Source organism: Lissotriton vulgaris, chromosome 2_1 (genome assembly GCF_964263255.1).
Source record: "Lissotriton vulgaris chromosome 2_1, aLisVul1.2, whole genome shotgun sequence".
Taxonomy (NCBI): Eukaryota; Metazoa; Chordata; class Amphibia; order Caudata; family Salamandridae; genus Lissotriton; species Lissotriton vulgaris.
Genome location: NC_141687.1, coordinates 1,518,033,232 through 1,518,055,323, shown reverse-complemented (window position 1 = coordinate 1,518,055,323; position 22,092 = coordinate 1,518,033,232). Strand labels below are relative to the sequence as shown.

The window sequence follows — 22,092 nt, the reverse complement described above, 5'->3', positions numbered from 1 at the left end:
CCATCTGTTGCTGGCACTGTGCTTAGAAATTGTAGCCATGTTGTAACTGACGAGACCTTTAGGTGTCTCAAGCACTTCAGGAGAAGTAGCTGGCAGGGGCACCAGATGGAATATGCCCAGCCAACAACATCCAAACCTGGTTGCGATGTTTCAATACGTGTGGAAAATCCAACCTTACCACACAACAAACCAGCACTGCAGCGCAGTCGTGCATGATAACATTGCGTCCATTTTAAGAAACATGCACGCAGTATTAGAGTAGAGACTTCAATTCCTTTTTCAGAATATCTGTGACCTAAAAACCTGCAGGATAAATAACAGATTTACTGTTGTGAATCACAGTAAGATTCCCTTGTCAGAGAGAGCACAAACAACACCCACAGGGTGCAAAGGATAAAAAACGTGGTGTGTAGCGGTGTTAATGAGCTCGAGTCCTACGTTTGCCCGTGCTTTGTGATAATTAGCTATCTGTCCTCATTTCTTTCAATGCGCATAGTCTTTCTTTCTTTCTTTCAATGTGGATAATGTGAGGACGAGGCCGACGACTTTACTGAGCAGAATAATGTGTGCCATTGTAAGCTCAGCGGCGAGCAATGTCTACCGTAAGGAGCGCGCGCCGCGCGACTTCTATAATCCGATCTAAAGGGTTTGTCTACATTCCTGCATCAGTGGGGCGCACTTGAAGGTAAAGATTTTTGTTTTGCTCAGGGAAAGATTAGTAGAAAGTCCCGAAGTTCTGCTGAATAAATGATCACAGCCAGATACTAAACTTGAACCCTTTTTTTACTAACCCAACAACTCTTTCAAGAAAAAAAACCAATAGGCAACTGCAGTTGATTGATAAAGAGTGTTGCAATATTTAGACTTGTTGGAGCTCAGAGACACAGGGGCATATTATCAAGGTAATGCGATAAACATCGCAAATCGCGCTTATTGCTTTTATAATTATCGCCATCTATCGCTGATTCACATCGCCGTGTTAGCGGCATTTTAGCAATGCTTTGCTAAATGGCGATGTGAAAACCAGCGATAGACGGCGATTATAGGCACTAGCGTGTGAAATCAAGCGATGATTTCACAGCGCAAAGGGAATGCTTGATAATATGGGAGTGTGGACTTAACCTGTAAATTCACCTCCCATATTACAGATAGTTTAGTCAGGATTTTACCAGGCGTTAGATTCCAGAGAAAACCGGGGTTAGCGCTGCTTTTTTCATCGCTTCACGGATCTGCTCCATGCTTGTAAATATCATGAAGCCTTGTTAGCGATTATTTACATGGAGTAATGGTCAAGAATGCTTTCTTTGCATCTCATTAGCGCTGTATATCGCTAAGATGCGTGGAGTTACAAAAAAGGCAGCTAACATGCGCTAATGCATGTTAGCGCTGTTGTTGATAGGGAGATAATATTATCGGCGCTTTTTTGGTTTTTAAAGACAAAAAAGCGGCGAGATGGCCCTTGATAATATGCCCCATAGAGTATACAGTCTGTGATTGGTAGGCTTTGTTTACAGCAATCCTTCTCAATTTGATCATCCTTGGAAATGCATTTATGCAGTGAGGTCACCACCAAAAGATCTGGGGGTGCCGAGTGCATTAACACAAAAAATGTTGAAATAAAATTACAAACTACAAAAAAATAGAAAGATAAACTGAAAAAATAGGAATTGGAGTGGGCATTAGATGGGACTTGTCGTACCTCGGAGGTCTAGTAGTAAAGAGGGCCACTTCTTATGACAGTACTCCTGAAAGTGCAACTTCAAAAGGTATGGTAGCAGAATATTGTGACCTAAATATTGTCTGACATATATGTAATGTATAAAATAACCGCCATTTTGGTGCTAATAATAGACAATCTACTCTCATTGTAGTGATCCTTAGGCACTGAGATTTATGTCAGATTATATTTTGGTGTATGTCAGTAGCGCCGATCCTTAGGATCAGTACGATTCTCAAGAGGTCCTCCTCCCAGCACCATCAATTCCACCTGCCTTATTGGTACAGAAGTTTGATATGGCTGAGTGAGAAAAAGGTTGTTGGGAAGGAAAGAGCTGAGCGGGAGATCTGAAAGATAAGGGAAAATCCTTAGTTGCAATATTTATTTATTATTTATTTTTGAGACTTGTTAAGCGCATAAATACCCTTGGGTGTCTCGGCGCTGTGGATCATGCAAGCAGGAGAAAGAATAACTATTGATTAAAGAGCCATGTTTTTATTTGCCTCCTGAATGTAAGTAAGGTTGTAATTGTCTTGATTTGGGGTGGAAGGCTATACCAGAGTTCGATGGTTGTAACTATGAAAGACCTGTCGCCCCATGAGACTTTTTTTGATCTTGGTACCTTCAGGAGGCTTGCTGTAGATAAACATATGGTTCTTGCAGGAGTGTAGGGGCATAGTGATTGTTTTAAAAATGCTGGTCCGGAGGCATGCATTGATTTAAAAGCAACACATATTGCTTTGAATTTTGCTCTGTTTCTTACAGGTAGCCAGTGTAGCTGTTGAATGACGTTAGAAATCGGTTTAAATTTAGGGGTCCGTGTAAGCAGTCTAGCTGCCGCGTTTTGCACCAGCTGCAACTTGTTTAGTACTCTTTCCTGAGCATTGATAAAAAGCCCATTACAGTAGTCAATACGAGACATGACCAGTGAACTGACAAGAGTCTTAGCAGCAGCAGTAGGAAGATAGGGGAGGAGTTTCTTTATCATTCTAATGAGAAAAAATGATGATGAAACAACCGCATTTGCATGGTGCATGAATGACAGTTTACTGTCAAAGATGACCCCCAGGTTTCTTACCTTAGCCACTGGAAACGGAGGTGATCCCAGGTCTGCTCGCCACCAAGTGGGGGACCAGACCTGGAGAAGGTTGCCAAAAATCATCACCTCTGTCTTATTGGAGTTTAATTTAAGGCAATTTTCTGTCATCCATGCACTTATTGCGAGCATTCCCTGTTGGAAATTGTGGGCGATTTTCTCTCCAATGTTGTTAACAGCCAACACCAGTTGGGTGTGGTCTGCGTATGATGTTAGGCCCAGGTGATAGGATTTAATGACCCTCGCCAAGTCAGACACATAGATGTTAAATAGCGTTGGACTTAGCGAGGATCCCTGGGGAACACCACATGGCAGAGTGAACGTCGGAAAGTTAAAGTTGGCAAAGGTAACGGACTGTAAACGATTAGCAAGAAAAGAGGAGAGAAAGGCTTTGGCCCCGTGGGAGATTCCAGCTGCCGTGACACGGTCGATAAGAGAAGCATGATCGACCGTGTCAAAGGCCACAGAGAGATCCAGCAATATCAAAACTGCTGCCCCCCTCCAACTAATATCTTCCTAATTTCATCAGAGGCTTTAATAAGTGCAGTTTTGGTGCCATGTCCCTTTCTGAATCCGAATTGAGATTCATCCAAGCAGTTATTTTGGTCGATGAAGTCTGACATCTGAGCGTTCATAACTTTTTCAACAATCTTAGCTGGAAATGGAAGACAGGCTGTGGGTCTGTAGCTAGTGACATTGGCCGGGTCCAGAGTACTCTTTTTAATGAGGGGTTTGATGACAGTTTTCTTCCAGATAGAGGGAAATATGCCTGTTTTAAACATTGTATTGAAAATCTCAGTTAAGTTCTTAACTATAATGTCAGGGAATAACTTGAGGGTAGAAGGAGGACAAGGGTCATCAGGGGATCTAGAATTGATGGTGGTGAGAAGATATGATATCAGTTCTGGAGAAACCTTGGTGAATTCTTGAAAAGAAGAAGCATCTTTTGTGTCTGAGGAAGTAATTACAGTTTCATGCAAACAGTTAGAGTCTTCTGGTGAAACAAGCAAGAGAGAGTCACTGGGGGTCTGAGTTTTAAAGTGCGAATAAGTGTCGCTGACTTTTCCTTAGAAATATGTTGCTAATGAATTGCAAAGATTTTGAGTGGCAGCTATGGGGGGGAGGGGTCTTGTCCAGATAAACGTGTAACAACCTGATAAAGGTGTTCCACTGTGTCTTGTGCTGATTCTATTTGATTACAGTAAAATTTACTTTTTTTCTGTAATCAGTAGTTGTCTATATTTGGACAGTGCCTGTTTATAGCATAATTTTTGGGCGGGACCGTAATCTGAACGCCATCTATGCTCTTGGTGTCTGCAAATTTGTTTTTCGAGCCTGAGGGTTTCATTAAACCAAGGAGCAGACTTTGCGGCTCTGTTGGTGGACCTTCTTTTTGTAGGGACCGTCGTATTAACAGCATCCAAAACCCAGTTTGTATAGTTGGTGGCTGCCATTTCGGGATCAGGAGGAGAGTCTGACTGAAAAGTAAGTAATTTACATTTAAATTCTTGCCGGTCAATATTCCTCCATGCTTTGAAATTGTTAGAGATGGATGGTTTGGTAGGTAAAGCGGGGTTAGTTCTAGTTGTGATGTCAAAGAGGACCACGCCATGGTCCGTCCATGGCAGGGGGGTAATATCTCCTATTGTAAGTTGTCTTTGGTTCGAAAAGAGGCCATCTAATGTGTGGCCCGCCGAATGAGTAGGAGATGAGACCAGTTGGTTGAGGCCTACCGCTTCGATATCTGCCAGAAGGGCCATGGTATTTTGGTCCTTATGAGCCTCCAGGTGGAAATTGAAGTCACTGAGGATGGTATAGATGATATTTTCCCCCGCCACAGGTTTTTAGAGACAACCCATTGTGGTGAGAAATTCTGTTCGAGAGCCAGGAGGACGGTAGAGGAGAATGCCTTTGAAGGGGGTAAAGTGGGGTATCGTAATAGTGAAGCTAACTGCTTCACATATCGTTGTGGGGACGAATACTGTTCGCACTATATAATTGTCGAAATGTATGATTGCCAAACCTCCTCCTTTTTTTGAGGCACTATCGAATCTAATATTCGTAAAGCCCTCGGGGGTTGCTGTGAGAAAATCTGGACCGCAGGAAGGATCAGTTAGAAAAAGAAGGTCTAACTTAAGATCTTCAACGAAAGTTACAATTTCGTATGTATGTTTGGGCAGTGATCGTACATTTATGAAAGCAGACCAGATGGTTCTGGGTGCTGAGTCTTTCTTTTTAGATGAAGGAAATGATGGGGCATGGTGATCAATTAAAGAGAAAGAACAGGTGGGACAGACAAAAGGAGACTGCGTTATTTGTTCTGCACTGATACTCAAGTATCTGTGAGAGGGCATGTTTATTGCTTTAAGCTGTTCAGAATTGTAAGTCAGTGATCTGGAACAGAAATCTTTAGGGATACAGACAGGAGGGGGTGCCCCAAGGCCCAGTCCAGGCGCGGACGGGTGCAGACAGGTTTGCTTTTGGTGCGGCTTCAGTGTGCCGCCGGCACGCCCACTGCGCGCATCCTCTGCGTGTCACGGATAGCATGTGTTTAAATAATGAAGGGGCGACAGACTAGCCTGCTGACCTTCGTGCTGCTGTGTCAAACCGGAAGTGGAGAACTGCCGGTGAATGCGTGAAAGAGCTTCCCTTCACAACAAACTGAATACTCAGCGGTGGACCGGTAAAGTAAAGTACAAGTGAGTGCAGTAATTTATAAGACAATGCGGCGCAATTTAAAAGATTTGCAAATTAATCAAGTCCTAAGAGCCCTTTACCAGGTGCTCCTCGAGTGTAACTGAGAGCAGGTTTCTGCTTACGTGCGTTATCCACAGCGCGTCATGGGTAGCATGCTGGTTAAGTAATCAAGGGGTGACAAACTAGCCTGCTGACCTTCGTGCTGCTGTGCCAAACTGGAAGTGGAGAACTGCCGGTGAATGCGTGACAGAGCTTCCCTACACAACAAACTAAATATTTAGCGGTGGACCGGGGAAGTAAAGTACAAGTGTGTGCAGTAATTTAAATTTTCTGCTAAAATGACGTACTGCTAATAAGCCTTACAACTTTTGTATTTGCCACCTGAAAAAAGAGATTGTAATCGCTTGCTTTCCCCGGATGATCCCTTCTTATTAGTTGGCCCTCTGGGAAATCTTGAGTTATGCTCACTACAAAAGATAAATACTTGGGGCCTGATTTATATATCTTATCGGATTGGTTACTCCGTCCACCGAAATATAAATACCATTATATCAGATTTATATTTTGACAGACAGGATATCCTTCACGATTGTGATGAGTAATTCGTCGACCAAGGTCTAAATCAGGCCGTTAGTCATTTGCAACCACCCCTTCTAGAAAATTCAGTTTCTTAAAATTACTCAATCTCTTTTAGGACCGATAATCTCAACATACCACAATCAACTTAGTCTGTGGGAACCTTCTAAGTGCTGTTCACCAAGTTCTCTTGTTCCAGGATAATGATGATTCTCAACCAGGAAATATTCCAAAAACGATAATGTCTCACTATGAGTGTTTGTTTAGCTCCATTCTGTTTTGACAGAAACTTTGGTTTATACAATCTTTGCAATAGTTTTTACAGATTCATTATAAGGCTCTTAAGCAAAGATGTTCTTTTTCAATTGGATTCCAGGGAATTAGTAGTAACTCTAGGCGCTTGCACTCAAATCTCACTAAAATCATCACAATGTCAACAAGCCTTAAAACAGCAGTGAAGGAGAAAGAAAACTTGTTGCTGATATGCACATCAAATGAGAACAGGGGAACGCCCTTGCACTCAATACTTTGAGACAAGACCGGTCTCTGTGTATGACCTGCAGATTCAGTATGGGACTGGAGCAGAGCCTTCTTCCAGGACAGTTACCATTCCTCACTGTCTCCAGAATAATATGCATCGTCATTAGGGTGGGGCTCTATGATTGATTGATTGATTGTTTGATTTTAAACTTATATAGCGCGTACTGTCACCCTACGGGTATCCTGGCGCTTTAGACTAAAAACCGAACCACAATGGAATAGGTAGCAACTGGCAGAACAGGGAGACCCCACCTAAGATGACCGATGCATGACTGATGCCTCAAAGAATTCTGGGATGTATACCATAGTTCTGTGCTTAGAGCTCGTGGCAGCACTATGGTGGCTAAGGCGACAAAGGCCAGTGGCTAGGCAACATGAACAGACAGCAAGTAAGTTACATAACCCAATAAGCGCCTCCAGAGTGCTCTCGCCTGATGCAGGATCTCGAAAGTCACCAGGGCTTCAGCGTTTCCTGCCAGTACAGATCTGATGTCATACGACCAACCTGCAAAGTATCAAGACCTGGCGCCTTCCAGGGGCCTAATTTATGAAAAGTGACGCATCACTGCGTGAAAACAGCGATGCGTCACATTTCACTGCGCCTTCCTTGCGACACCAATGATGCGTCATATTTACAGTATGATGCATCATGGCGCAAAAGAGTTACAGATACCTCTAAAATGTCTGACGTATCTGTATGGCGCAAAAGTGACGCATATTTGGTAAAGAATTACATTTTAATTGGCAATTAATTGTAATTAACTGATTAATTGCTAATTATGTTAATTTTACTAATTTATTTTCTGTAGCGGGTTGTGGGTTTATAGGGGAATTGGGTGGGAAGTAATTTATTTATAAGTAATTAAATATGTAAAATTATTTATTGGTATTTATTTAGAATTAATTGTTAATTATTTTTTATGGGTAATTAATTAAATTTTAATTTCCTATTATTTAATTTAATTGATTAATTGCTAATTATGTTAATTTTATTAATTTATTTTCTGTAGCGGGTTGTGGGTTTATAGGGGAATAGGGTGGGAAGTAATGTATTTATAATTAATTAAATAAATCAATTTATTTAATTGTATTTAATTTGAAATAATTGTTAATGAATTTTTAATTGTTAATTAATTAATTGTTAATTTGTAATTAATTTGTATTAATAGGTAACTAATTGTAATAATTAATTTTAATTTGTAATTTTAATTGATTAATTATTATATTATATTAAACTGGTAATTACTTTTAATTAATTTATTATAGATATTAATTGATATTTTTTAAATAATATATGAAGTATTTACTTTCCCTACTGTTGCACTCTCTGGAGTGGGAATAGTAATTTTTACCCCTACGCTATCCATCACTTTCCCTACTGTTGCACTCTCTGGAGTGGGAATAGTATTTTTAACCCCTTAGCTATCCAACGCTTTCCCTACTGTTGCACCCTTTGGAGTGGGAATAGTAATTTTTACCCCTACGCTATCCAACGCTTTCCCTACTGTTGCACTCACTGGAGTGGGTATAGTAATTTTTACCCCTACGCTATCCAACGCTTTCCCTACTGTTGCACCCACTGGAGTGGGAATAGTAATTTTTACCCCTACGCTATCCAACACTTTCCCTACTGTTGCACTCTTTGGAGTGGGAATAGTAATTTTAACCCCTACGCTATCCAACGCTTTCCCTACTGTTGCACTCTTTGGAGTGGGAATAGTAATTTTAACCTCTACGCTATCCAACTCTTTCCCTACTGTTGCATTCTTTGGAGTTGGAATAGTAATTTTACCCCTACGCTATCCAATGCTTTTCCTACTGTTGCACTCACTGGAGTGGGAATAGTAATTTGGATCCCTACGCTATCCAACACTTTCTCTACTGTTGCATTCACTGGAGTGGGAATAGTAATTTTTACCCCTACGCTATCCAACGCTTTCCCTACTGTTGAACTCTTTGGAGTCGGAATAGTAATTTTTACCACTACGCTATCCAACGCTTTCCCTACTGTTACACTCATTGGAGTGGGAATAGTAATTTTAACACTCTTGCTATGCTACAGTAATAATATTGTATATTTTTATTAATATTATGTTAATATATATATATATATATATATATATATATATATGTTTTAACAAATAAAATTGTATTTTTTTTATAACTTAAATTAATTATTTAATAATTTTAAGGTTATTTAAGTATTTTTAAGTATATTTTAGTCATTTTTTTATTTTTTATTTTACATTAATTTTAATAAATTCGATATTTTTACAAAGTACATATTTTTCAACGATATTTTTGATTCAATATTTTTGTACTTACTTGTTTGTAGATAGGACTTCGATATTTTTGTAGTCGATATTTTGTAGTCGATATTTTAAATGCCTATATTTTTGTAGTCCATATTATGTCAGTGATCCTTCACTGCGTCACTTCCATGACCCTTTCTTACGTCAAACGCCCCCTTGCATATATTATAAATGGCGCAGATATAATCTGGCACAGGGCTTTACAAAGTGACTCATCTACCTAAATGCGTCACTTTGTAAATATGGCGCAACAAGGTGCATTTTTTACGCCACTGGTGCGTCACAAAAAGTGACGCACTGGTGGCGTAAAAGTGACGCACAGCGCCCCAGGTCCTTACAGGCTGTAACGCCCATATTGAAAAAAATGTGGAACATCTTCAAAAACTGATACACGTCCAGCAACATACGGTGATGCAATTTCGTCATCTCAATTAAAGCATTTTGGTGTTTTTTAGGCCTTGCAGTCAATTAAAAGTAGAACAATGCATATAGAACATTTCTGTAGTCAATGCATGTGTATAAAAATGTATAATTCAAAGAATCTAAGAGCAGGGCTAATAAATTTAGGAATAATCCCATTGAGACATTCAAATAGATAAAGAGACTTGATGATCACATCTTCCTCAACAACTATGTCAGCATAAGAAATAGGTTGACTGTGGGGTTGAAACCCTGGACGTAATTCTAATCATAACAGCACAAGTAAAAAATACTGGCTCTGACATTCCAGAAGTAATACTTGACACTGGCATGCCAGATTCAATCCTCGGAATTGGTATACTATAGGTAATACTTAGCACAGTTGTACTATAGTAATCCTTAATACTGGCATAATACAGGTAATAGTTGTCAACTGGAACAACCATGGTGTAATTCTGGTGGTGGCACATAGAAGGCATTTCTTGGTATAATGGGCACCCGTGGAAAAATATTGGTGCTGTTATATTGTAGGTAGTTCTTGGCGTTTGGTAGAACAGCCATTACAACTGGGAGCAAGGCAGCCCTGACAAAGTGCCAGTCCTGATATACTAGAAATACTTTTGACATAAAGTACGCCAAAGGACATATAGAAGGCATAACTGGGAACATTCTGGCACTGGCATATTTTATGTAATTTTCGGCATACAGTAGCAACCATGGCATATTGGGGCCCCATGGCTAACCGCTGTCCCTGGCACAATAGAGACCGTTTTCAACATTTGGGGGTGCGAGTATGTTTTGAAAAGAGTGGGATCTATTCCTTGGGAGCATAAAGTTTCATTGGTTTGGCACATCATTAAAGGACTTGAATATTTAGTGACTGCTTTTTCAAAACCTATTGCTTCGGAGCACATTCATGTGAAAACACTAGTTCAAAACGCATTATTTGATCCCATTGTTTTCTAAATTTTCTGAAGGAAGAACCCCCTGACCCTCCCAAAAAGTCAGGGGTGCTCGCTGATCTCGTTGAAAATCGAACCAATATTACATCTCACCTCTTTCAAAGGTCACCAGCCGCCACTGGGTCCTCTGGTCAGAGCAGCTACAGTAGTACTGTTCATGGCCTTTTACAACCCCTTCGCATTTTAAACGGATGTGTATACTTCAATATTCTCACTGCATAATGATACGTAAGTCTGTATGCCATGCAGCAAAATGCAATTTATATGTTTGGGGTTTATATTTTGCTCTAACATCAGCAATACGCAGCTGCAAGTCTCACCTTGATTGCATCGACATTTCTAGCTAACACGAGACGTATGGAGGCATAATGTTCCTTTTAAAACGTTAAAGCTACTTTGAAAGCATATTATCTTTTATCAGATGAAGTGTCAGAGTATTGATTGGGTATTCGCTCTGCTTCCCTCGGTGTCGTAGGTGGTTGGTGAGTGGCGGTTCAGCCGAATCCACTGCGATATCTTTGTCACCCTGGATGTCATGATGTGCACTGCCAGCATTCTCAATCTCTGCGCCATCAGCATTGACAGGTAAGGCTCCTCAAGGGAGGAGGGCATGGACTGTGTTTATCTTTTGCTGTAAGGGACTTGTGTGTATTGTGCATGCACAGGAAGTGTATCTAGCTTCCCAACACATAAAGGATACATAATGGGCAACCATATTAAGCGGTCCACATTAAGGGACTCTGAAGGCAAAATTAACCACGGGGACAAATGATGTGTGGATGGACTTCAAGAAAGCAATATTGATTATATTACACCTTACCTGCTATGCATTTTATATAACATGGCTTTTTTCAGTTAGCAATTTAACAATTTCCAAAAACTTTATTCGACAGAATGTCATAAAAGCAGAAGACATACATCATATCACCAAACATTATAAATAATACAAAAAAGTTTTTGGAAATTGACATTACACCTTACCTGCTTTGCATTTTATATAACATGCCTTTTTTTCAGTTAGCATAATAAGGGCATTTTCTTTTCAAATATGGAAATATTTATTAGAAACAGAAAGTGGAATACTGACATATGCTGTTTGGTAGTTTGTAGAAAAGAAGAGAAAATAAACATAATAGTGTGGTTGATAAGACAAGGGTTTATAGGGAAAACACTTTGCTTTATTGAAGAGCACATTCTGGCGTATATATTTATTAATAATTTTTCTGCAACGGAACACCCCAAGCCACCCTGCTGCGCTGCATGAAATGGAGACAGCAAGAATTTAACATTTAACATTATAGAGGGCATTCTTGCTCTCTGCCTTCACTGGCGTACAAACTGCAGCCTCACTGCAGATGCAGGCAAGTACCTGCGTTGTATGTCGGATTGTTTTTGTGCAGGTCGGGTCACCCTCTTGTACAAGAACAATCCTCAGAGACAATTTCCTCTTTTTAAGTGTGCTGCAGAACAATAAGGATAATGCAAAATAAACACATTTCTACTTGTTGCTCCTCTGGTGGGAGGCATAGAATTCTGAAGCCTCTCTAGGTCTATCGATGATGGTAATTCTGAGAATGTGTCAGAATCCATGGGTGGATGTGTGGGAACACCCACACTCCACCCATGGCATGCCTCCCTGCTGCAGAGTAACACAAAGCAACAATTTGCTTTGCCTTGCAGTACTCTAGATTTAGGTGGCCTTGCATGGCTTAGCAAATCTCATTTAGGTTTTGTGTCACTTTTGCGTCCCCTTGAGACGCAAAACCTTGATAAATATGGGCCTCAGAGACTCATTAGGAGAAGGGAAGAAATTGAGAATGAGTTTAGCGCCCAAAATGACTTCACGTGTAAACATTTCCTTTGGATTTGTTTTTTAGATGACAGTATTTCCCACACCTATGATTTTGAAATCGTAAAACTTGTCTCAAACCCTTGTCAGCAGTATCTTTTGGGCTTGCACGTGTCACACACTGTTGTATGAAAGAAAAGACAGCCCATCAGTGTCTCTTCCCAACTTTGGGGCATCTTTTACTTAAAGCAGCATGCAAATATGTGGGGCACCTCTAGCTTGGTACTCTTTGCGCCAAAAGAAATCAGTTACTTCACCGAGAGGAAGATTAGTTTTGTTGCAGATGAAACCCATGGTTAAAATTTCTTCAAACGTTTGCAGGGTCCAGGGAACAAAGTTCACCTAGTTTCTTTAGATTGATGTCTTTTATGTTTGAGTTTGCCTCTCGCAGGACTTCAAGCTGGTCACCCCATACCTCCTCAACACAACTGAGTGTTATAAACCAAGTAGGTGCTCCTAGGTTTCTTAACATACATTTTAGCTCACCATGGTGATGACACCAATATTCATTGGTGCCACACTGGCATGCCATCAATTCAATCAAGTTGTATTCCACATTTTCATCTTTTCCTTGAACTTTGTCAACAAATTCCCTTGCTGTCATATTTTGCAGGTTTACTCCTGTCTTGAGAATGTGGTTTACTGCATAAGATAGGCATGACAAGTCATTATCAAATAAAAGATTAAATATATAGGAAATTGTTTGAAATGGCCCTTTTTGCAGGGTTATCCCCAAACTTTTTGCTTCTTCCTCCCTTATTTTCCCTGACCTGTGGTTGTTGGCAATAGGATTCTGGGCACTTTACCACTGATGATCAGTGCTAAAGTACATATGCTCTCTGTGTAAATTGTTATTGCAATTGTTTATCCATGATTGGAATATTTGTATCACCAAGAAGTCCCTAGTAAAGTGCACTGAGTGTGCCAGGGTTGGCGATTCAAATGCTACTAGTGGGCCAGCAGCACTGATTGTGCCACCTACATGAGTAGCCCTAAAATGGTGTCTCAGGCCTGCCACCACAGTGCCTGTGTGCAGTCTGTGAACTGCCATGTCTTTCTGGTCAGTGTCCCCACTGACTAGGCCTAACCCTTCCCTTTCTGTTCACATTAGTCACCCCTATGGAAGGCCCAAGGTACCCCCTTGGGCAGGGTGCAGTGTATATGAAAGGTAGAGCATGTACTAGTGCAGGTGACATGCTCTGGTAGTGAATGACAGCCATTTAAATTTTTCACTATGGTAAAGCTACCTTGCCCCTAGGCTATCATGGGGAATGCTGGCTACAGTGGCTAGCAGTATATCTTCCCATAGGGGCAAGGTAGGACATAAAAGTCTTGATATCCCTGAACTCAGAATTTAATAACCCATCCTTTAGGAAAGGTAGTTTTTAAATCCTGTGTTTGAGAGCAGCACTTTTAGAAAGTGGCTGTTCTCTTGTCTGACCTTTCTGTGTGCCTTGGCCTGTTTGTGAAATGACTGTCTGGTTTGTGAGTGACAGGGCTGGGGGATTCTAGGAGACAGAACGAGTCCGCCCTTTGGTGAATAAAGAGATCTGCATCTAGATGGGAGGGAGGAGTTGCACCTGGGATCTGAATAGGGCTGTGCCTGCCCCCCACATCGCTGGCTCCACCCCCTGTGGTGCGTCTGATGTCTCTGCCCTGCACTGTGAAAGGAGAGAAGGAATCATATCAACAAAGTGCTCCAGGGCTGTGCTTTCCCTCCACAATGCTGGCTCCACCTCCTGTGGGGCGTCTGATAATTCTGCTCTGCACTGTGAAAGGAAAGAAGGAGTCATGGAAACAGAGTGCTCAAGAACTCGTTTGGACCAGGCTCAGAGCCCTCATGCACAAAGGGAACAAATACTTTTTGGGGAATAAGTACAGGACCCCAGACCACTGAACTTTAGATCATCCTGGAATCAAGAAGAAACCTCTGCCAAGGAAAAAGCTGAAACTGAAGAAGGGAGACCGTCCTGCTGTTGCTCGGATGGACTGACCTGCTGTTGCTTTGCTGCCAAGGAGAGGGGAAGGACTTTGCTTTGTGCTGTGTTCCCTTGCTTGAACGAATCTCCAAGAGCCTGAGAAGAGCTTGCTCCCTGTTAAGAAGTCCCAGGAACAAAAGGACTTCACCCCCAGCTTCCCTGAACTCAGCTGAGAGAGCTCTGACCTTCCTAGAGTGCTTGGGCCAGTTGTGGTGCCTCTGGAAGTTGCACCAGTGTTGGGAAGCTGGAAACCAAGATTTTAAAGACTTTCTGCAAGTTTTCACGCATCGGTCGCTTGTGGAGCGCATCTCCATCAGCGCGAGGAAATTCCCGCTGCAACGAGGGTCGAGATTGGCACAGCGTCATCGCATCCTTCTTTTGCGGGACGCACCAGTCCGGTGCGGGAAGATTACCATCGCTGCGAGTATTGTCGCCGAGCCTTTCACCACTGGGTGAGATTGTCGCACCGCTTGCTTGCGGACCACATCACGTCGCTGCGAACACCGTCGCAGAGCCATCACATGGAGGGGCCGCGAGAGTAGAAGATCGTTGCTGAGCCGTGCATCATTGCCGCACCGGAGATCGTCGCTGCCCCAAAGATCGTCGCATCGTCCCTTTTGCGAGCCGTTTCCACGAAACCTATGCACCGGAATCCACGCCAGGTATTGCATCCCTCCCCATACAGACCGGAGTCATCACAACACGCCCGCTACGTCCAGCGGGGTTGTCGCACCGCCTCCCCAGGGTCTCAGGAGTGACACATCGCTTGCTTTTCACCGCTACATCTTTCACTTGGAACTTTTGTCGCATCTAAAGGTACTGTTGGCTAAAACATGATGCAGCTGTGGATTATTTTAACGCAACCTTAAGAACACTTTTGAAACCATATTCGAGAACTGTGTATGTTGGATTTTTGTTGTTTTGGTCTTGTATAGTTTACATTAAATACCTTTATTTTTCTAAACTGTTGTGGAGTCAGTTTGTGGTGTTTTCACTGTGTTACTGTGAGTGTTGGTACAAATACTTTGCACATGGCCTTTGACAAGCCTGACTGCTCATGCCAAGCTACCAAAGGGGTGAGCAGGGGTTATCTAAAGAGTGTATCCTCCTTACCCTGACTAGAAGCAAGGGTCCCTATTTGTACAGTGGTACCTACCTCTGCCAACTAGAGACTCCCAGTTCTAACAAGAAAATACTGGGGAAATCTGGGATCCTTCGAGTGTAGTCTAGTTGATCTGTACTGAGCTGCTGGTATCTGTACAATCCGATCATCATATTTACCACCTACTCCAGTAGGAAACAGATGTCGAAAACACCAAGCTGATACATTTCTCTCCCACACACTCAAGGGAGCTCCTCTTGCTTCTATCATTTGAAACAAATCAATACCATCACCAATCATTTCTTTAGCATAGAGAGGGTGAATACTGTAGTGTTCATACATTTCTTCTGATCGGGATTGATCCACCTCTTGATGAAGATGTATCCTCTTCCATATGTGCTACATTTGAAAGAACATCTGTATCTTTATAATAAATATTATTTTGTACCAGATATAATGTTTTACTTTTTACTAATTCTTGCCAAGGAGTGCAGTAATAGGTATCCTTCGTAGAGCAGTGGATGATGTCAAGGTGGAGGTTGGAGACAAGTCGCTACTGTGATCGCGATGTAGTCATAAGACGAGGATTTTACCCATTAGGAAGGTTTTGGTTTCCCTTTTAAAGTTTGCCAAGGATGGAAGTCTTCTCATGGCGGGCTGGAGGGAGTTCCAGATTCTTGGAGCGGCCCCAGAGAAGGCCCGATTGTAGGTTTTTTCTTGCAGAAGCGGGCTGGTTGCAGCAATAAGTCTTTGGCAGATTGGGAGTTTCTGACTCCTCCTGATATCACAAGTTTATGGGCGAGAAAAGCCAGGGAATTGGAGTAGAGAGCTTTCTGAGTAACGGAGGCCAGTTTAAATTGGATTCTGGCCTCAAGGGGAAGCCAGTTAAGAGTTTTGAGGTGGGGAGAGATGTGGTCAAATGTCTTTGAGCCAGTTAGGAGTCTAGCGGCGGTGTTGATGCAGTCTTTCAGTGAGGCCAGGGAGTTCTTTGGTAGCCCAGCGAGAGTGAAACATCCATATTCTAGTCTGGAATGACTAGAGCCTGTATTGTCGTTTTGAGGTCGGAAACCTCAAGGGAGGGTTTTAGGTTTCTTAGGTAGCTTAGGTGGAACCTGGCAGTCTTGGCCGCCAAGTTCATATGGCCGTGCATGTTCAGGTTGCTGTCAAGGGTTATTCCAAGGGATTTCGCAGAGTCAACAATGGTGGGAGGGCAATTTAATGCTGTGATGGTCTTGATCCATTCCTGGATGTCAGGGTTAGTTTTTAGTGGGGAGATTAGGAGAAATTCAGTTTTATTTGGGCTGAGTTTAAGCTGGTTGGCGGTGAGCCAATGGACTGTCAGCTTTAGTGCCTCATTCAAGGAGCGAATGTCCTCAGGGGAGGAGATTTTGATATAGATCTGTGTATCGTCTGCGTACATAAGAAAGGAGACATTGGCGGAATGTAATACCTCGATGAGTGGTTCAAGGTAAAGATTGAAGAGGGTGTGGGAGAGGGTTGATCCTTGGGGGACACCAACTGTGAGCGGAGAGTAGGCCTGGGCAGCAAATTCTGTTCCGTTCGTGGAATTAGGGTAATTTTGCGTTCCGCGGAGAACGCAAAATTGCCCAACATTCTGTGTTCCGCGACTTCGCGAAATTTTTTGCTTGTTTGCGTTCTCAAAATGTGTGTTTGCAAGATATTTCTCCAAGAGCACGCAAACAGCGATTGCAAACAGTAAAAAACCACTGCGAACAAGCTATTCTGTGTGTTCGTGAAATTTCTGCGTGTTCGCACAGATTTTTAACCGTTTCGCGAAGATTTGCGTAACGCGATTACGCACATTCCGCCCACACCTACAGGGGGCGGAGAAATTACCATTGATGAGGACTCTCTGAGAGCGGTTTTTGAGGAAGGATCTAAACCATTCAAGAACGGTCCCATCTAACCCCATCCTGAGTTTGAGTCGTTCAAGGATGATTTCATGGTTAACCGTATCAAAGGCGGAAGATAGGATTAGGAGGATTAGGAGACCGGTTTTGCCTTGATCGAGGGCTTGGAGGGCGTCATCCACGATGGGGAGCAGGGTGGTTTCCGTGCTGTGTCCAGGTCTAAAACCGGCTTGAAAGTCATCTAGCAATTGGAAGTTATTAAGGTGTAGGCTCAGCTACTGTTGGACATGGGTCTGTAAATCGCAGCGGAAGCAGGGTCCAAGGTAGGTTCTTTTATGATAGGGACATCTTGGTCAGCCTTGAGTGAGTCAGGAATTGAGCCCTGTTGGAGGGAGGCATTGAATATTGCGGTTCAGAAGGCGAGAATTTTCGAGATAGAGTGTTCGTCATAGAATTTAAAGTTGGGCCAGTGCGCTAGATTTTTGGGTGAGGTTTGGGAAGATAGCGCGTGGAGAGGAGGTGGATCTCCTAGATTTTGATTTTGTGGGTGAGTTGCGGATTTAAGTCCATTTCCTAGGGCAGAGATTTTGTTGCAGAAGAAGGAAGAAAATTGCTCGCTTGATATCAGGGGTTTGGGTGTTTCCTTGGCGGTTTTCGCTAGTTTGTTGGATTGGTGTTTGACCAGGTCAAACAGCTTGCAAGGTAGGTTTTTGGCACTCTCGAGTTCAGTTTTGAAGAATTCCTTTTTAGAGTTGAGTATTTTCTTATTATAAGCATTCTGGCCCGGCTGAGAAGTTTTAGATGGGCTGCTGATGGGTGTTGTTTCTAGTTTCGTTCAGTCTGTCCAAGGAATCTCTTCTCCTTGTTGAGGGATCCGCTGAACCAGGGATTCCTACCCTTGATCTGGGTTCTTTTTAATTTCAGTGGTGCCAGGTCATCGAGATTGTCGGATATGGTTGAGGAATAGTGATCCAATAGGGTGTCGACCGAGGTGCACTGAGGGAGAGGAGGTCAGTCTCACAACGCGCTGCTAGTTTCCCCTGATTGAGGTTCTTGGTGTCTTTAACCCATCATTTGTAATCACAGGTTGAGGTGTCCATGCCTTGTGAGAGCTGGGCAGGAGGAAGATTATGGCGTGGTGGTCTGACCAATCACATGGGTCAATAGAGATAATTTTGACCACTGATTCCTTAGCAATGATCAAGACTAGTGTGGCGCCTTTCGAGTGAGTAGGGAGAGAACAGGCTTGGGTAAGGGGTAGGTCAGCCAAGAAGTCCCTGATGGCATTGACCTGAGGGTCCTTGGGATCGTTCCAGTGTAAGTTGAAGTCACCAAGGAAAATGTCATTAGAGTATGGAGTGACCTTGGGTGTGATGATTTCCATGAGGAGGTCCATGAAGGTGTCATTCTTGCCTGGGGGGTGGTAAAATATGTGAAGTTTGCACAGTTGAGATGAGTTGTTGGAGACGGAGAGTGCAAGATATTCGCAGGGGTCTGTATGGACTACCGGCAGTTAGATAACCAGGAGGTTAGAGCGGTAGATGCAGGCAATGCCCCCCCTTTTTTCTTTGAGTGCCTGTCCATCCTTACGATGTTGTAGTTGGGTGGGACTAAGAGGTCTAGGTAGGGCGAAGATGATTCCTTGAGCCAAGATTCTGTCAGGATCGCTAATCCGATTTATGTCTCAGGATGAGGTTGGCGACATCAGATGCATGCTTTACTGCAGATCGGCAGTTTATTAGGAGGCCGGTTAAAGAAGGAAAGAAGTAAGTGTCAGGTGTAGTTGCATAGATGGAAACTCTAGTTAGGTTGCTATTGACCACCTCTCTGACCCGGAGGGTAGCAGATCTGTTGGGGTTGGTTGCCACCGAGCGGATAGGGTGTTCTTCCCTCAGGATTGAGGGGCATGGGGTTGTCAAGACGGACTTGTAGCTAATAAGGAGGTCACCCACTTCTTTTTCTGTGAGGTCTGGCGGGATAAGTGTGTCAGGGGTGGGTTTGTAGGTCTGGAAGAGCGCAATGATTTCTTCCTCTGAGAGGTGGCAGGGTGGCTTGCGGGGGCACTTGAAATCTAAAGGCAATTACACAACTTTACCTTTAAGACCTTTCTGTAACTCTGTTGGATGTAACTTCCCTGTCTTTGGTTCCATACGGAATATAGCTTGGAATGGATGTATAGACTGTATTTGAATACATTCATAAACATTTAAACCTTGTCATTCTTTAGGAATTGGAACTAAATCTAACTTATTGTGGACTGCTCTATCTCACATTTTATTGTCCTCCAACTTATTATAACAGTACTTACATATAGTTTGTGGAAAGGAACAGTCAAACTATTCATCTACAAAATAAATAAGTTGCAGATTCTCGCCACTAATCATTGTTTTCTTTTTTACTTTTTGAATCCGAATAAACATTCTGAGTTTGACTTTTGTAGTGAGTGCTTTCACAGCAAATGCAAAAACAGTTTTGTATCTCTTAGGAAAACATTGTTAACTTTCTCTTGGAATATTGGAAGCTATCAATAGTAATACCTGTCTCCTGTTCTGGTACTGCTGCAGATACCAAGTTCTAATTTTTCCTACACTCCTCTTCAGGACAAAGAAACGAAAATGAACATCATCACAAACATTTTGTACCTCTGTTACTATACAGTGCAGAAGAGCTCTATTCATTTCTACTAAGCAAAGGGCAAAAAGTTTTCACATTTCAGAGTGGTGAACAGCTAACATGTTAAACTGATGAAAGGTGCATTTTTTAGTATACTTCCTTACTTTGCCTGGATCTAATCCTGCAAATTACCAATTTTCTATTTCAGACTTTAGCAGACAAACTGACAAAAGGAAACTCTCAGTATATCAATTGATTCCTGCTGAACACTAAAGACACTGCCACAGTTCCATATATATACAGGGCCTTGTCTACGCCTTTCCTATACATTTCTAAGTACCATCACCTCTTTTGGAATAGGACAACCGTCCTTCATCTAATAACATTGTCCACATTGGTCAATTGCATGTACTAATGTGTTCTCTTGCAAGTAGCTTTCTTCATTGAAGAAAGGCTCAGTGCTGGAAGAATGTAACCATGCACCGCTGAAAACTTTGCAAAAGTTAGGTCTATTGACAAGTCCTTTCTTTCAGCTGTATCTCCTCATAGACAATACCATTTTGTCTAGTGTGTTCATTCTGTTTAGAATCGAAATGAATAGCTTTGTTTTTAGAGCAAAGGCCTTATCAACTAAATCATCAACATGTTCTTTCTGTCTGACTGCTTCTCTTCCTTTTTTCTACTTCTTCATTGATGTTAATACATTTTGTATTATTTTAGTGCAGGACATTCTAACTCTGATTTCCTTAAACTGCCTCTTACTCCTGCTTAAAGTCTCTCCTTATCTATTAGTTTTTTTAGTCTACTGTTAATATACTTTCTCTCCTTTCTTAGTGGTTCTCAAATTTTGTTTTTTAATGTCTTCAGTTTGCACTTTTTCCAATTGCGCACATACAGTTTTAAGAAATGCCTTTATCCTCTTACCAGCAGCTTTTGTCTCTTTCACCACTTTTTCCACATTTGCCCCTTTTGTTTCTCAGTTCTGGTGATATAGTAGACTTGCTGCTGTTTCTTTCTTCTGTCACTTTTTGATGGCATTGTAACTCTCTGTAGTGAAGTGGAAATTAATCTCCGAAAAGAAGAAAATAGATAAGTACATTTACCTTTTAATTACGTGGTATCTGATTTCTTAGCATTTAATAAATAAAATAAGCAATTATTTTGTTATATTATAGGTAACATTATCCTTTACCAGATATCTCAATGAGTGTCAGAGTCCCTATCTGAGACTGTCACTGCATGTGTATTTAAGTTTCTTGGTAAATAACTGTGTCTCATTGTGACATATGGTTTTCAAAATGTGTCTGTAAGGGGCTGCATGGATTGCTTCCTGGGTGTGTTAGTGAGAACTGGGTTTTGTAAGTGTGTGTGCAATAAGCATGGGCGAATTTTGCGAATCTGGCGTTCAATCCGCAAAATCCGCGAATTCTCGCGAATGTGTGGATTTTTTTGTTTTTATAGTGTTCGCAAGGGTTTCTGCCAGTTCGCGAGGATTTTGTACCAGTTCGCAATTGCGAACTTACTTGTCGGCACGCAACGGTCGCGACTATGTTGTTTCTACGTCTGGTTCATCATCACAGGTTCACAGCACCCTCTGTTTCAACACTGCCACCCTCTGTTTCACCCATGCCACCCTCTGGTACATCAATGCCACCCTCTGGTTCATCATCATCACTGTAGATTATGGGGGGAAAAAGCAAGCACACCTGCCCTGCTTCAACTGACATGAATTAATTTGGGGTTGATTTATTAATGTGTCACTGTTTTAAAATTCCAGTCTGGCACCTGCTTCCTTATCTGTAATTTGCTTTCTGTTGCAGTGCAATTTTTTTTCCCAGGACCTTTGTGGCCTACTTGTAGCTATTCTATGATCCGGCTGTGAGGGTCAGAGCAGGGTCATACAATTGTTGCAACTAGCAACTGAACTCTGGAGGGGCCCCAGTCAGGAAGCACTACAGGGAATGGTTACTAACGATGAATTTGAACTTTTGCACCTGCTGAGTGCTTTCAGTTTAGCAAAACTCGTTTTTCTGCAGAACAGCAAATGTAATGCCCCAAACAAACTTACTTGTGAAAGTTGATTTTTAATCCAAAAGTGATCCAAAGAAAGTCAAAAGGCCTCAAATCCAAAAAAGGGCAGGCAAATGTCAACCTGAGGAGTTATTCTGGTAAAAATCATCATTTTCAGAAGTTCTATGCTGCTTGCTAGTGGATTTCTTGTACGGAATTGCAAATTTTGTAATTTCGCGAGTGCGAGATTGTTGCTGCCCGCCGCACCTACATGTTCGCAATTGCGAACTTACGTCGCACGCCGCAAAAGTGTATCACCAAGAAAAAAAAATCGGCTGCGTGCGAATT

At 42.1% G+C, this 22,092-nt stretch overlaps 1 protein-coding gene across 1 annotated transcript in view; it reads left to right on the top strand.

Moving 5' to 3' along the window:
- Positions 1-22,092, top strand: part of DRD2 (dopamine receptor D2) — a 1,101,420-nt gene that overhangs the window by 844,931 nt on the left and 234,397 nt on the right. The window contains exon 4 of the mRNA XM_086957378.1: positions 10,796-10,905. Within this exon, the coding sequence (XP_086813504.1) occupies positions 10,796-10,905 (110 nt within the window). The remainder of the gene's footprint in view (positions 1-10,795; positions 10,906-22,092) is intronic.